Source organism: Melospiza melodia, chromosome 8 (assembly GCF_035770615.1).
Source record: "Melospiza melodia melodia isolate bMelMel2 chromosome 8, bMelMel2.pri, whole genome shotgun sequence".
Taxonomy (NCBI): Eukaryota; Metazoa; Chordata; class Aves; order Passeriformes; family Passerellidae; genus Melospiza; species Melospiza melodia.
This window is the reverse complement of record NC_086201.1, coordinates 14,268,665-14,283,278: the sequence shown is the minus strand read 5'-3', so window position 1 is coordinate 14,283,278 and position 14,614 is coordinate 14,268,665. Positions and strand designations below refer to the sequence as shown.

At 42.1% G+C, this 14,614-nt stretch overlaps 1 protein-coding gene across 3 annotated transcripts in view; it reads right to left on the bottom strand.

The window, feature by feature from the left end:
- The window catches only part of XRCC5 (X-ray repair cross complementing 5), a 54,517-nt gene extending 40,264 nt beyond the window's left edge, over positions 1-14,253 (bottom strand). For 2 of the 3 annotated variants that reach the window (XM_063161851.1, XM_063161850.1), the window contains exons 1-6: positions 9,185-9,237; positions 7,020-7,133; positions 6,305-6,488; positions 4,604-4,652; positions 2,945-3,067; positions 129-317 (exon numbers count right to left, since the gene is read on the bottom strand). In XM_063161851.1, coding sequence (XP_063017921.1) covers positions 129-317; positions 2,945-3,067; positions 4,604-4,652; positions 6,305-6,488; positions 7,020-7,133; positions 9,185-9,202 — 677 coding nt within the window. In that variant the 5' untranslated portion in view covers positions 9,203-9,237. Of the gene's footprint in view, positions 1-128; positions 318-2,944; positions 3,068-4,603; positions 4,653-6,304; positions 6,489-7,019; positions 7,134-9,184; positions 9,238-13,766 lie in introns of those variants that run through there. The other variant, XM_063161852.1, reaches the window with a different exon arrangement.
- Positions 14,254-14,614: the final 361 nt, after the last annotated feature.

The window sequence follows — 14,614 nt, the reverse complement described above, 5'->3', positions numbered from 1 at the left end:
AAGAAGCTGTATGAAGGGGACTGAGGGTACAGTAAGTCATAAAATTCAGTGACTTCAACTGATTAGTTAACTTCATCTTTTGGAGAAGAAATCAGGAAGCATATCTATAGGACAATAACCAAATTTACCTGAAAGTATAAATTTCTTCCAGCCCTCCTTCTTCATCCAAAGTATACATGAGCTTCCTCACCACATCAACGCCTTGCTTTTGTTGTTCAGTTAAATCCTTTATTGGATAAGAGTTTTTGTGCATATGAGCATGTACACTGGCACTTTTATCTCCACTTCCATCATCAACACTCACTGGGAATGGCAGACTAAGAACAAAAGAAGAAGCAGTTAGTTTGACTTTCTTCCTTATGAAAATAACCAAGCAAAACAAAACAAAAATGTTCTTAGGATCAACGATTTCTATCTAGCTGCAGACAGATGTATAAAGAGCCACAGGACTTGCAAAATAAATAAAGCAGTATTTCAAGTCTATTTGGCATTGGTAACATCTTGACCAGAGTGATGCACCAGTTCTGGGTATTGTGCATCAATAAAGATATCCACATACAGGAATAGATTAGACAGTAAAGTCAATGCTGATTAGAAAGCAAGATCCGTTAAAAAAGATTGAACAAAATAAAGCCCATAGAGAAGGGAATTGGAGGGCAAGACAGCCTTAAATACAAAAAGCTGTTGCAGAGAAGAAGGAAACAATCAGTTCTTTGTATTCTGCCTGCACACCTATCACATCATGGAGTCAGGTCAGATTGTCAAAAACCTGATAAAGGCATTTCAAACCATAATCTCTAAAACCAACTGCCTGAGGAGAGAGAAGAGTCTCCATCACTGCAAATCTTTATCAGAAGGTTAGACAAACACTGCTCAGCAATGACAGACATACACCTGACCCAGTCTGAAGCAGAGGATTGCTCCAGATGACTTGTTAAAGGCTGTTCCAGGCCCGTGATTCTGTATTGGCTCAAAATGCCAGCAAGCAGGACATTCTCTGCAGTGGAGCTATTAGGTATTTCTGGAACAAATGTTATTCTTTGAGATTTTAATAGCTTACAACACTGGGTGAATTTCTGACTGAAGATGACACATTTTTCTTGCACTTCATGATTCAGATTTTAAAATTTAGCCAGAGGTTATAGATAAAATGATTTTACTGTTCTTCAAAATATAGAAGAGTGTTAACTAAATACAACAAACACAGTAGCAAAAAATGTGTAAGATCCTCAACTCTGTGCCCCAGAAAACACCTGCAGATTTTTCATCTGATCCTATTCTGAATGAACCACATGATGCCTTTTACCACATTTCTACAAAGTGAAATAACTTTAGCATTGTATTATGCTTTTTAAAAAGCAGCCTACACATCTCTACCATACTTCCACCTCATTAGTCCTCACTAAACTTATTCATGAAGCAACAGATAATAAACAGAGTTAACATTATGCACAACAGTGTGACATAGAGCCAAATTAAAGATCAAGCCTCAGCAAAGTGTTTGGTACCTTTTTAGGAAGCAGATTCCACTGACAAAATATAGAAACTGTATTTTTAAGCTGATGCGGCAATATCAAAGAGCTTCAAACCTCTGATAGGTAAAGTTAGGCTACATTCTCTATACAATACCCAGAGACTACTGTGATGAGAAGTATGTAACACCCAACACTACACAGTGCTCAGCATGTGCTTGGCACCTGGAAGCAGGGAGGAAAACCAACTCTCTGCTGCAAGTGTCAACCTAGTCAATGATCAGGGCATAAGAGATGGAAGCATAGGTTATAACAAAAGGTTTAGCAAGACTTTTTTTTTAAACAAGCGTTTTACATTTGTGCAGGTAAAAATCAAATAATCCTTTGCTCCTGTGGGTGCAAACCTGCAGCCAGTGCTGTAACAGCAATATTTCATTTCTGCTTCATAGACAAGGGAGAAGCACTTGAATACCAGGGCTCCAAAAGATGTACTCTGACTGACAGAGGTACTCAAATTGATGGTGATGCACCTCTACTGCCTCCAATACCAACAACAGCTCAAGTAAGCCAGGAGGGGCATGTCACACTGGAAGCAGAACTGCTTTTCCTGTGTAGACAGAACCTGATATTTTTGCATCCAGCCTCCCCTAATCAAAGTTTTTTTGTGAAGGATCAGACCATGATTTTCAGTCACATTTCCCTACCTAACCCCTCTTATCTTCCAGATGGGTTGGCAAATGGCTTAAATTAATTCATTACTAAGTTCACAACATTGTTCCTTACAGAATGCTAGATCTAGGTAAAAGTACATGGTCAGAAGTAAAACTAGAGCTTTAACTTTCTCCTGTGAAAGTATTTATTATCAACAGCCAGATAAAGTTTTGCTTTTAAATAAACTCCTCTAGAAGGCTAACAGCTTCCAATTGCCATCACATACAGACCTTAACACCACCATTGATGATCTGGATCAATGCCTATATCTACAGCATGACAATCAAGGGATTCCTGTTCTAACACAGAAGACATTGGTTCCATCTTCCAAGCCCATCATTGTGAATACAACCCTTCTCTTCAGACCTGCTCCTCTATTGACACCAGAATCAAGCTATTAATATCTGCAACACTCTCTCATTATTTCTTCCCAGCCTAAAAGGATCTAGGCTGTTGCTGTGACAAAACCACTGTTTCTGAGGCTATTTTTGGCTTATTGTTTCCTAATTCTAATTCTCTGCTTATATTTTTCTTTTGTCTCCCATTTTACACTTCGGCTCTAAGCTATAAGCTTAAGTGGAGAAGAAGCCATCATCTTAACATTTATTTGCACATTATTTAACCAAGGGGACTTGGCTCATAAGTGGAATTCAAAGTACATATAACTGATAGAAGTACTTGCTATTTCAAGATAATAATTAAGAAAGAATAATTTCCCTTTAAAAGATGGCATAGTACATAGCAGCCATCTTCATACTTACAAAAACTGAATTGAAGTTCCTGTTTTCTTCAAGTTAGCAATGATAATTTCCAGCTGATCCTCACTGACAGGACTACTAAGGTCTGTAAACAATTCAATGTGTCTCTTCTCATATTTCTTTCCTCTTAAAATAGAGAAAAACATTTACATTTATTGAAAATATTATAAGGCCATTTAAAAATAATTTCCTTACAAAATAATAACAAAACTAATATATTTGTAATTACTTTTACCAAAGAAATTTACTTGTAAAATGAAATAAAGCAAATAAACCTGTTTGGTAGAAGTTGTTCTATTGTAGCTTATACTGTTCATCCTAAGTGTTTACATGAGTTCCCTTTCTCCCTCCTACCTTAAAATTGAGGATTTTAGCCCTGTGACTGTATAAATCACTAACTACACCTAAATGAATGGAAGTCTGCCAATTTTCATCAATGTGGATAAAATCCTAATATAATATGTTAGGCTGTTTATGGATTACATTGGTTATTTCCTTTGCAGCTGTAAGTCTGTTCTTGTGAAAATGCATTTTAAATGACTGTTGCTGGTGGGGGTTCCATTTTAGTAATCTAATTCAGTAGATTCATTGGAGAAGATGGACTTTCAAGACTACTTAATATACTAAGAATTAGTAACAGTACAGATCAGGAAGGTTGAATGACAGAACAAAAATCAGTTGAAGTGGATGAATTCAGTTTTGATCTGGATAATCAAACACGTGAGTGATTTTCTTGAATTTTTACCCTATAGTATTTTCTCAAATGAAGACAAACTCCATATCAAAGGGGTTGGTGCATACAAGCCACAACAAAACCCAGTGGTTCCATAGCTACTCAAGACTATAATGCCGTAAATACAGTCATTTCCATTCACAACAGTTTTAATCACTAAATGGATACAGCCTTCCACACTGATTAGACTTTATTCATAAAAATATAAATTGTATCACCAAGTCCAGTCTTCTCCACTCACAGTTAGATCATATAACCTTTTTAGAAACATGATCAAACCCTGGTTTGAGAGGAAGTGCAGTTACCTTGCTTTCCCTGCACCACTACTTCACAGAGTGTTAGAAACACCTTGTCAGCCTCAGTGCACTCACTGATAACTTTGTAACACTGATGTCAAGATTTTTTCTCAGCTTAAAGAGTGGTTTTTCCTATTGCACCTTTATTTCCACAGCCTGCATATTTACAAACAGCCACTTCAGCTCCAACAGTCTTTAAATTTCTAGGCTGAACAAATTCTCCTTTCTAGTTTTGTTTTTCTTTTTTCTTTCTAAAATGTGCCATCACATTTAAATTCAGTAGCTCTTTCCTAAGCATTTCAACATCCAGATTAACAGTTTCTGAAAGCAGAACACAAGGAATGTGACAGAAAGGGAAGGTTTTGTGCCTTCTATAATGGTAACAATGCTCTCATGGCTCTACTACAGAGTTGCCAGTTGCCTCACAAAGCTCTCCAATTGTCTGGACAAGTCAGATGTCTCATGAGGATTGTTTAGAGGCAAACTTCTGCAGTGTGCTGTTTATCTTTAATGTTTGCTTTTTTATTTTCAGAAAGCACTTCCTACGTTTATACATACAGTAAACATAAGAGTGACGAGAAAACATCAGTGCATAGTCAGACTTTTGTATAAACCCTCAGGTTACTTACTCACATTGTTTCTTTCTGAAGCAAGTCCATACACACAATAATAGCATCCAGAACTAGGCAAAATTAAGAAAAATCCCAGAATTTTAATCAAGTAATGAATAGTGTTTTTCATATAAAACAATTCTACATTTTCACTCTCTCTCAAAGACTGACAAACATGCATTTTAGTTAAGAAATACTCTCTCAAATAACTGATGCACAAGAGGTTCCTACATAACTTGTGTGTATTGTGATCTTGTCTCTGCCCCACTTACCCAATGGAACACTAAAAACACTACTTCAGATCCCAACCTCTCAACTGCCAATGAGGGGCTCAAGTCCATGAAGAGGCAATCTAACTTTTAGAATGTTACTCTGAATCCACCAACAAAATTTCAACATATATCATTTTCTCACAGAAGTTTTTCTTTGAACCACCTGCATCTGACAATCTCTTCCTGATCACCATGTCCACTGGGAATGTGTGAGCCAGCTGAGTGGCTGCACACTTCTGAAACAGCTCTGACTGCCTGGACAGAGCTCACAGCAATCATTTTATGGCCAGAGAGAGACAACACAGGAGACTGAACTGAATGTAGATGAAACACATGAAGGAATGCTATATAAATTACTCTTTAAAACTCTTCACCTTACATGTAAAAAAGAGCAGAACACAGTCAAATATGAATGGCATTCAAACCAGGGAGTAACATTTGGCAATGTTTGAAATACTTTATAAATAAATCAATCTGATAAACTTCTATTCTGCTTTCTCTGGGTTAGAGATACTTTTCTTCACGGGAGCTGACAAGGGGCTGGGTCTTGAAACTGTGCTGGAAACAGTGATGATAATATAGCGATGTTGTGGCTGTTGGTGAGCAGTGCTTGCAAAGAGCCAAGGCCTTTTCTGATTCCTGTACCACCCTGCCAGTGAGGAAGCTGGGGGGACACAAGACATGGAGAGGAGACACAGCAGGGACAGCTGGTCTCACCTGACCAATGGGATATCCCACACCTGGCATCACACTCAACATTTAAAGCTGGCAGGAAGAAAGAGGAGGGGGGGATATTCAGAGTTCTGGTGTTGGTCTTCCCAGGTAACTGTTAAGTCTGATGGAGCCCTGCTCTCCTGGAGATGACTGAACACCTGCCTGCCTGGAGAAGCAGTGAATAATTCCTTGTTTTGCTCTGCCTGTGTGCACAGCTTTTAACTTCCCTATCAACTTGTCTTTATGTCAACCCACGGGTTTTCTCCCTTTTACCCTTTCAGTTCTCTCCCATCCAACTGGTGGAGGAATGAGCAAGTAGCTGTGTGTGGCTGAGTTGCCAGCTGGGCTGAAACCAGGACAGTCTGGTTTCTGGAACTTCTGCTGACTTACTTCATAAACAACATTTTTATTAAAAAGCACAAACCAAGTTCTGTAATGCTATTTTAAAAATACATGCCTTATTTGAAGCCTAAAATTATATTACTATCTTTTTTCTCTTTAATTAACAGAACACTTCATAAAAGCAATGATTCCTTTTAAGGCCAAGGCTACATCTGTTAGCCTAAAAGAACGTCAAAAAGCAGCTAAATCTGCTTTTGGACAAACTTACAACCACAAATTAGCTCAACTCTGATAGTAGTTAAAACTTGGGAGGCTGAGCCCAATTTCACAACACTGACTTCCTGTCTCCTACGTAGCTGAATCAGTTCAAGAAGTGCTCTTCAGCAAAAGGATACAGTCTGCTTGTGCAGAGCCTGCTTTAATCACATTTTGAATGTCTTCCAGCAGATCAAAATCTGGCAGCATTAGTGATCTATGTACAGTAATGTTTTGGTATTGATCCTCACTGGCAAGGCCATTTCTAGTGCCATTAGTGCCAAACAGAACTACAGCAACTTCATCTTTACTCTCAGCAAAAACCTGCAGGTACAGAGAACACAAAACAGGTATAAAAACACAGGTAGATTCATACATAACTATATTAGGCAGATTACAGCAAACTGAACTAATTTTGAAACATCAATTACAATGAATTTACTGGTTTTTACTTATTTAGTGCTATCCTCTCAAAACATAAACTTACAGTGAGATCACAAAGTTAGATAAAATTGAACTAACAAATTTACAAGAGGCTATCTGGGACAAAACAAGTAAAATTGGTTGATTCAGTCCTCAAAATGGGTCTTCTGTGGGGCAATTAATAAGTATTGAAATATTTTAGAGAAAGAGAAAAGCAATTCTTTTCCCTAAAAGTTTCTACTGCCCTGAAGAAAAAATGGTAACCAATCCAACTATCACATCTCATGCACAAAAAATACAGCTGAAACAAAGAGCCCTGTCACTCCTGCATAAACAGAGACTAATTCTCACTCATTCCTCATCTATTTCAATTATTAGTAAATGAGGAAAATGTTTCCCAGATGTTTTTAACATTTATGAAGTCACACACACCTGTCTCTGCACAAACTTTGTCATAATCTTCTTGGCTTGGTCAAGTGAAGACTCTTCAGCAGGGGAAGAACTGCTCATTGTAAGGCCTACATCCAGGCACAGCACTACTGCCACCTGGAAAGGAGGAGTGAGAATAAAAAATAAAATACAAGCATAATTACTTACAAGGGTACATACAAAGCCCAAAAATCAAACTACATCACAAGTGGTTTCTTTTACACTAATTGTTAATAAGAGACAATGGTGGAAGACAGAACTGGCATAACTGCACTGAAAAGAAAATAATTTCATCCTATACCATGTTCCAGACATTTCAGTGGAAAACACAAAAAAATCCTATGTTACAGAATAACCTGTAAAGGGCATGTAATTTCTGTACAATCCCATTAATATATTCAGGATCTAAGGGCTTCTCTGCACCAGGAAATTAAACAGATATTTTGGTTGACAATTACAAGGATTAATTCCAATTTCAATTTAGGGGTTTAAATACCTCACATTAGTCTATGGTTTTGCATTTCTGATCACGTCTTTAGCTGATCTATACAAAACACTGCCCAAGTCTGCCCATGAATTGATTCATACACTAGAAATAAATAAAATTGTTTCTTGCAATTTCTCATTTGACTCCAAGTTCCTCTAAAGTTCTTTCACAGACTCCCCTTATCTTGATTAATCATCCACATTAATGTAGTTGCAAGAGGAATTCAGCAAAATGAGGCCCTGCATGTTCAAGGCCAGCTCAAATTTATTCTCATGGATTAAACCAAAGTTCCCTAAATATGCATCAAAACCTTGATGAGCTGCCAGTAGATTAAATTACCCTGCCTGAAAAAAAATTGTTTGCCTGAACACAGGAAAGTCAGGTATTACCTAGGCTGAAGCCAGCTGATTCATTTTAAAACACAAAATATTTCCAATTCCAGAAGAAATGAAGCTGACAAAAGGATGTGGGCAATAATCCTAATTCTGTCAAGTGACACAAGATGTAGAGTCTGCTTCTGCAAAGCCAAATGGATGAACAGCAAGATAAGGCATTGGCGTAAGCCCTGCAAGCCCAGCCTTGCAAGCAACTCCAAGCACCTGCTGAGAGCAGAGCTCCACAAGCTGTCCTGCAGGTCACACTCAGTCTTAGCACTCATCCTGCCTTCACCAGGCTTGCCTGGGAGCTGGGAATAAGCGCCTGAGCCAGCCAGGTCTGCAGAAGCTCAGAGTGGAGCAGAGGCAGCAAAGTGTTCTCACAAGAGCCCTGTCAGTGCCCACCTCCAGCCTGGGGAATTACTGAATCTACCCACGGCAGCAGCTGCAGACCCTCCTTGGCTTGGTGCTGTGCTCCCTAAAAACGCTTCATAGACGGCAGGGTGACAGCAGAGAAGCCACAGAAGCGCAGGAGTGCAGAGCTGCTGTTTGCTTACAAACACACCATCAATGTCAAGCGCCAACATGCTCTTCTGGAAGGCAGCAAACCCAAGCTGGGTGCTCGTCCAGGTATTTGGAATCCTCCTTCAGGAAGAGGATTCCAAATAACAGGTGGAACCTCCTCTATGTCTCTCTTCAGCTGTTATTAACCTGTTATTACCCGCTGGCCGTGAGCACGCAGAGCTGCCGCTGGCAGTGCAGGCTCCTGAGCGACACTGGCCCGGAGCTTGGCACGTGTGACCGCAGGACAGCCCTGTCACACCTGAGCGACACCAACCCGCCCTGCTCAGTGCCGGTAAGGGCGATGTGGAACAAGCCTGCCTTTATCTCTGACCTCTCGGTGCTGAAGCAGCTATAATAAAGCAAAGACAGAGATGGCTGCAGCAGCACAGATAAAGCTGCGCTTAACAGACACTAAACTGCTCCGTAACACAGGAGACCTGAACACAGCTTTCATCAATAAGCATCAGATATAGAAACTGCATTTTCAACAGAGCAAAACCAGTTCTAGCATTACTCCAGCAAGAGTAATGCCAGTCACTGCTGCGGGAGCTGCACTGTGCTCTAAAGCAGGAACACTGATTCCCTCTGAGCTAGTCAGCTTTGCACCGGCAGCGGCTCGGCGGCCAGCACGGGGAGGAGTTACAGGGCGCAAAGGATGGGCGCATGTGAGTGCCCGGAGTCAGGGATGGATGCCCGTGGGTGCCCGGAGCCGGCGGTACCCCCGGCGGGCCCCCGGCCCTCACCTTGCCGCTGGGCGCCATGGCGCTGGTGCCGGGACGCGGTGCGTCGCGCTCAGCCCGCCCCCCCGGGAACACGGCGGCGGCGCCTCGCGTTCCGCGGCGGGGGCAGCGCCGCCTAGCGGCGGACGGGGGCTCGGGCGGGGCCGCTGCCGGCGCTGCCGGTTCGGGACCGGCTGAGGAGAAAGCTCAGGTGGGCACGGCCGGGCTATGGGAGAGAGGAGATCTCCCTTTCCTCATCTTTCTCCTCAGGGCTTCTCGCAGCCCTCTCTCCAAGTGCCACATCTCGCAGGCGTGGCTGTCATTTTAGCCGCGGTTCGGGCGGAGCGTAGCCCAGGACAAGCCCGAGGTAGGTGAATGGGGTCCCTGAGGAGAGGCGGGTCCAGGGCAGGTGTCAGGGGCCCTTCTGTCCTGCCCTACAGCACCTCCCGATGGGTTACATCCCATCCTTCGCCCATCCCGATGTAACCCTGCCTGGCAGCCCAGCCCCACAGGCTCTCATTTGTCCCCCACCAGCAGCCCTGGGGAGACAATAGGGAGGGTTAAAGCAGGAATACTCGTGGGTTGAAGTAACGACAGTATAATAAGAAAAACTAGAGCCATGCACACCAGCAAAGCAAACCAAGGCATTAATTCACTGCTTCCCCAGGACATGCAGGGGTTCAGCCATCTCCAGGAGAGCAGGGCCGCAGCGCGTGTAATGGTGGCTATGGCCAAATTTCCACACTCCAAACAGCCCCTCTTCTTCCTCCTCCTCCTCTTCCCTTTATATACTGTCATGTTATATGGTCTGGAATACCCCTTTGGTCAGCTGGGGTCAGCTGTCCCAGCTGCATCCCTCCCAACTCTGTTGGAGCATGGCCATACAAAAAGCAGAACAGGCCTTGGCTCTGTAAGCTCTGCTCAGCAATAACAAAAACACCTCTGCATTGTCAACCCTGTGTTGAGCACAAACCCAGAACACATCCCCATACCCAGTGGTGTGAAGAGCATTAGCTCTATCCCAGCACATCACTCCAAAGGGGATGTCTCCAGGGCTCCCCAGCCTCCATGGCCCCCCAGAATCCCGCAGGACGCAGCCTGCTGGGGAGCAGCTATTCCCCTTCACCACTGGAATAGGGATTTCAGCTGCCCAAAGCATCCCAAAGGTACATTCTGCCTGTGTATCACCAGTGGGTCAGGATTGTTTCATTAAACACTGGCACAACACTAGCTTTGTCCCACCATTCACAACAGAGAGAATTTCTGAACCACACTGCATCTCGGCTGTTTGATCAAACTTGAACCCACTGATTTTAAGAAGTCCTAGTAAAATAGATGCTATATCAGGTATATCTTGGTGCCCATTGGCTATGAAATCATTAGAGATATATGAGAATGGCAAGTATTTCATCACATGTATTTAGTACTTCTTGTTCTGCATTACCTTCCCTGTATCCTTTGAGGGTATCATTACCATTACCAGTGAAAGTGTTTTTCACTTCTAGGTATATCTCAAAACCCATATATTACCAATAATTATTCTCAAAACAGAGCTCCAAGTGGGGATACTAGTGTAGCTACAAAAGAGTAAATCTTACATGAACGCTTCAAAAATCTTGTACTAGAAGACGACCCTACAAACACAAGTGTTTCCTTTTTATACTGAGTGATGTCTGAAGACAAAAATCCCCTTTCCCTCCTTACTACATTGCCATGCTTTGGGAATACTGGTAATTGAGGGATTCTCTCTTCAAAGCACTTTGCATATCAAAGGAACAGAGCAGCTTGGCAATGTGACAAACATTTTAGGGAAAACCGGTAGACAAAAAATCCCAGTCAGCTACTGCCAGGGAAAATCTTGCATTGTCTTCCTAAATGTCTCTAAGGAGATTTCAGATTAATCAGCCAAGGAAATCAGGCTGCTTGCTATCATTATTATTATTCCTGATGTTATCTTAGTCCAAAAGCCCTCCCTTGGGCTCACAACCAGGCAAACCCCACTCCAGCTGATTTCCAGCAGAGCTTGAATTCCAGGCACAAGACAGGAGATGTGCACACACACAAGGGAAAAACAGAGAAACAAGAACTCATCAATTTAATCAGCAATAGCTTTTCACACACCAGCAGAAAAGCATTTTGCAAGGCATCATGATCAAGGAACATTTTATTTTTATGCTGGGGTTGGAAAGTAAAACCTCAGCCCTGACTGCTGGAACAGAATATTGACATAAACCCCTTCTCTCTGACTCCTAGATTTGACATGAAAGCTGAATCCCAGGCTTTGGTCCAAGCTCTTGCAGCTAGAGCTGTAATTGCAGACCAGACATTACTTAGGGAAACCCAATTTGGGCCAGAACTGGGAACCTCTGATTGCAGAAGGTTTGTATGGCCAGCCCTGGTACCAGTATCACATTTCCTTACAAAGTCTGAGTAAAACTAAAGACAACCTGTAACCATGAAACTCAGTCTGTGATATTCCTGTCCTTTAGCTCTCAATCTGACATAAATGGGGGCTTTTAGCTCTCTGGCAGAATACACAAACAACAAACCAAAACATTTCTACCTCACACCTTCATGCTGCCAAATTTCTTCAGAGCTGTTTCCACCATTCAAAGGAAAACTGGCTAATCATTCCTGAAACAAACCTTAATCCACATTTCCTTTTCCCTTTGCAAGTCTGAACAGAGTTCCCTCATTGGTAATCATCAAATCTGACTAATCAACTCCATCTGGGGCACCAGAGCTTTGTTAGCCTGGATGAAGAGGATCTTTGGTTGTGAAAGCATGAAAAAAAAAAAAAAAAGGCTGTGATTAATTGTTTATTTCTCTTGTACAGAATGCCAGTCTCTGGGTATAAATAATAAATATAGGACATCTCAGAGGACTCAGGATCCAGAGTGATCAGCTGTAATCTCATTCACACCAAAGTGTGTCCCAGCTCAGTGTCAGTGAGGTTTTCACTCATTGCTCTGCTCATTCCTTGTTTGGTTAATTCCCCCCCAGACCAAGCCTGGATGAAGTAAGCACACTCCTGGGACAGCAATGAATGGTCTGCTTTGTGCTTAACTTCTCAATGCCTTTACAAGGCAGCAATGAAAATGGCTTCCCTGGTTTTTACAAGAGGGAATGTATTACCCAGAGAGTTACAGCTGAGACCCAGCTGCTTATGGCATCTCTGAGCAAATGTAAATGGTTTAAATGTAAAAGTAGCAAGATGACTTGGCCTTTCTCCCTCTTTACCCACAGGGTAAGACTTTGGACAAATGCCTGGTGGAAAGATGAATACCATAGCCATCTGGGATCTAGCCCAATAGCTTTATTGAAATGGATACATGAAGCAGAATTTTCTACAGAAAAACAGAATTAACTTTGCAATCATTACCTATTCTTTGCCAGGGATGATACATAAAAGTGGGTGCTAACTGCAAACTGAGGAATTATGAACTGAATTTTCCACATATAAACAAAGCAGGGCAAACACACTGTGACACCAATCAGCTTTGTATTTCCATCAGTACAAGCTGGGCAGCAGGCTGGAAGACAAAGTAGATGGGAAATTGGCACCCAAAACAAAGCAGAGCTCGGAAGCACATGTGTTAGCAGCCTCCTACACTGGGCTTTGTGAGGTGTGTAGTTGTCTTCTCCCAAGAGGTCTTTCCAAACACCTGCTTGAAAGCACATGCCAAAACTGTGGTGCAGACCAACACTAGTATTTATTGTGTCTGGTGATTTCTGATGGTCCTTCCCAAGGGATGCCAACCTCACTCACAGTGTTTGCTTAGTTGCTTCTGTGGAATACACCTGCAGGGAAAAGATCCACTCTCTAAAGCAAAACTGGTCTTTGGCTTTGAGGTTCAGCTCCAAGTCCACAGGGCTTGTTCTCTGTCTGTGACTCAACAACATTTGGCACATTAAAAACTGTGCCTTTAATAAACTGGAAAATAGCTTCTAAAGAATCCTTTGAGGGATTTAACAGTTTTCATCTCTTGGTCTATCTGCTTTGTCCATTTTCATTTAAGTTCATGCAATGCAAAGAAATGAGCCTCTTAGGAAATTACTGCAGTGGGAAAATTAGCAAAATAGGAAAGATTATACCACACCATCCAACCTTGCATGAAAACACAAAAGAAAAACATAGGAAGGAGAGGTAATGAGTAAAGAGGGTATATTGACTCAGGGTTTGTCCTGCCAGGCACATTTCAGTACAGGGGCTACTGAATAGTGGCAAATGGATCACAGCTGATAAACTACCTCAAAGCAACACACCCAGACCTCCTAATCCCATAGGACTGCTGAGAAGAAATGGCTCTTCAAATTCCTCAGCATGGAGCTGAGAGACAAAGGCTCCATGTTTGCAGTTCCTCTCCCACTGGGATGTCACTGTTGCTTTCCCTTGTCACTGCCCGCTGCCCCAGCTGCTGAATTTACAGCTTTGTCTTTCCCTTCTCCAGATTATGCAGTAATTACACATTTCTCAGGCAGAAAAAACCCCCTTCCACTGGCTGCCATACACCAGCAGAGGCCTTATCAAGTACCACAGAGAGGGAAGGCATGAAATCACAGGCCAGCAGTTTACAGCCCATTTTCCCCCCATGTGGTTTTTTACCTTTTCCACACTGTCATGGAGTCACACTTGAGAATCACACTCTTCTGTAGCTTGCCTGTTCTGTCCTGCAGAATTGCTGCCCATCCAGTAGTTCTTCCACCTGCTGGTTTTTATTCCCAATGAATTAAATGGCATGGATGTCTCACAAGTTGAATCCTGGATTCTTTCCGCTTCCAATCCATTTACGAAATTGCAACAATAATTTTTCTTTTAGTTCTTATCTTCTTAGCCATGGTGCTTGCCATCCCCCTCATTCTGATGACACGTCCAGATTTCATAAGGACTGTTTTGTCTTCAGCCAGGTCATAAAAGGACACTGCACAACACAAGATGGCCAGTCCTGAGAATAACCACTGGGCACAGCTTAAGATATATCACTCTACCTGCTTTTGCAACTATTTTTTCAGGCACCAAAATGCACAACACTTCCCTGCCTGCTCAGGAGAATGTCATTTAAAACAGCATCCAAGCCTCACTAAATAAAATAAGGAAGGTGGGAGGATGATTTAACAACATTTGTCCTTAAATCCCCCTGGTTTTCCTTTTATTTATTATGCTCTGAGTATCTACTAAAGGTTTAATTATTTGCTACACTGCTTGCCACTCTCTAGAACCCAGAGAGCCTCTAACCCCCTGACACCTTTGCCCTCTCTCATCCTTTTTTAAAGTAGATACTATATTTGTAATCTCACACATGACTTTCAAGGGAAATCATTAAAGCTTGCTTTGGCCAGTTTTATATTTGCCTTGGATGGAATTCACCTGGCTCAGCTGATTTGAAAACATCTCCACTGCAAAAGCTCTGACATTTCCTGTTTTATCTCTAATCACTTTTTGCTGCTGATGTT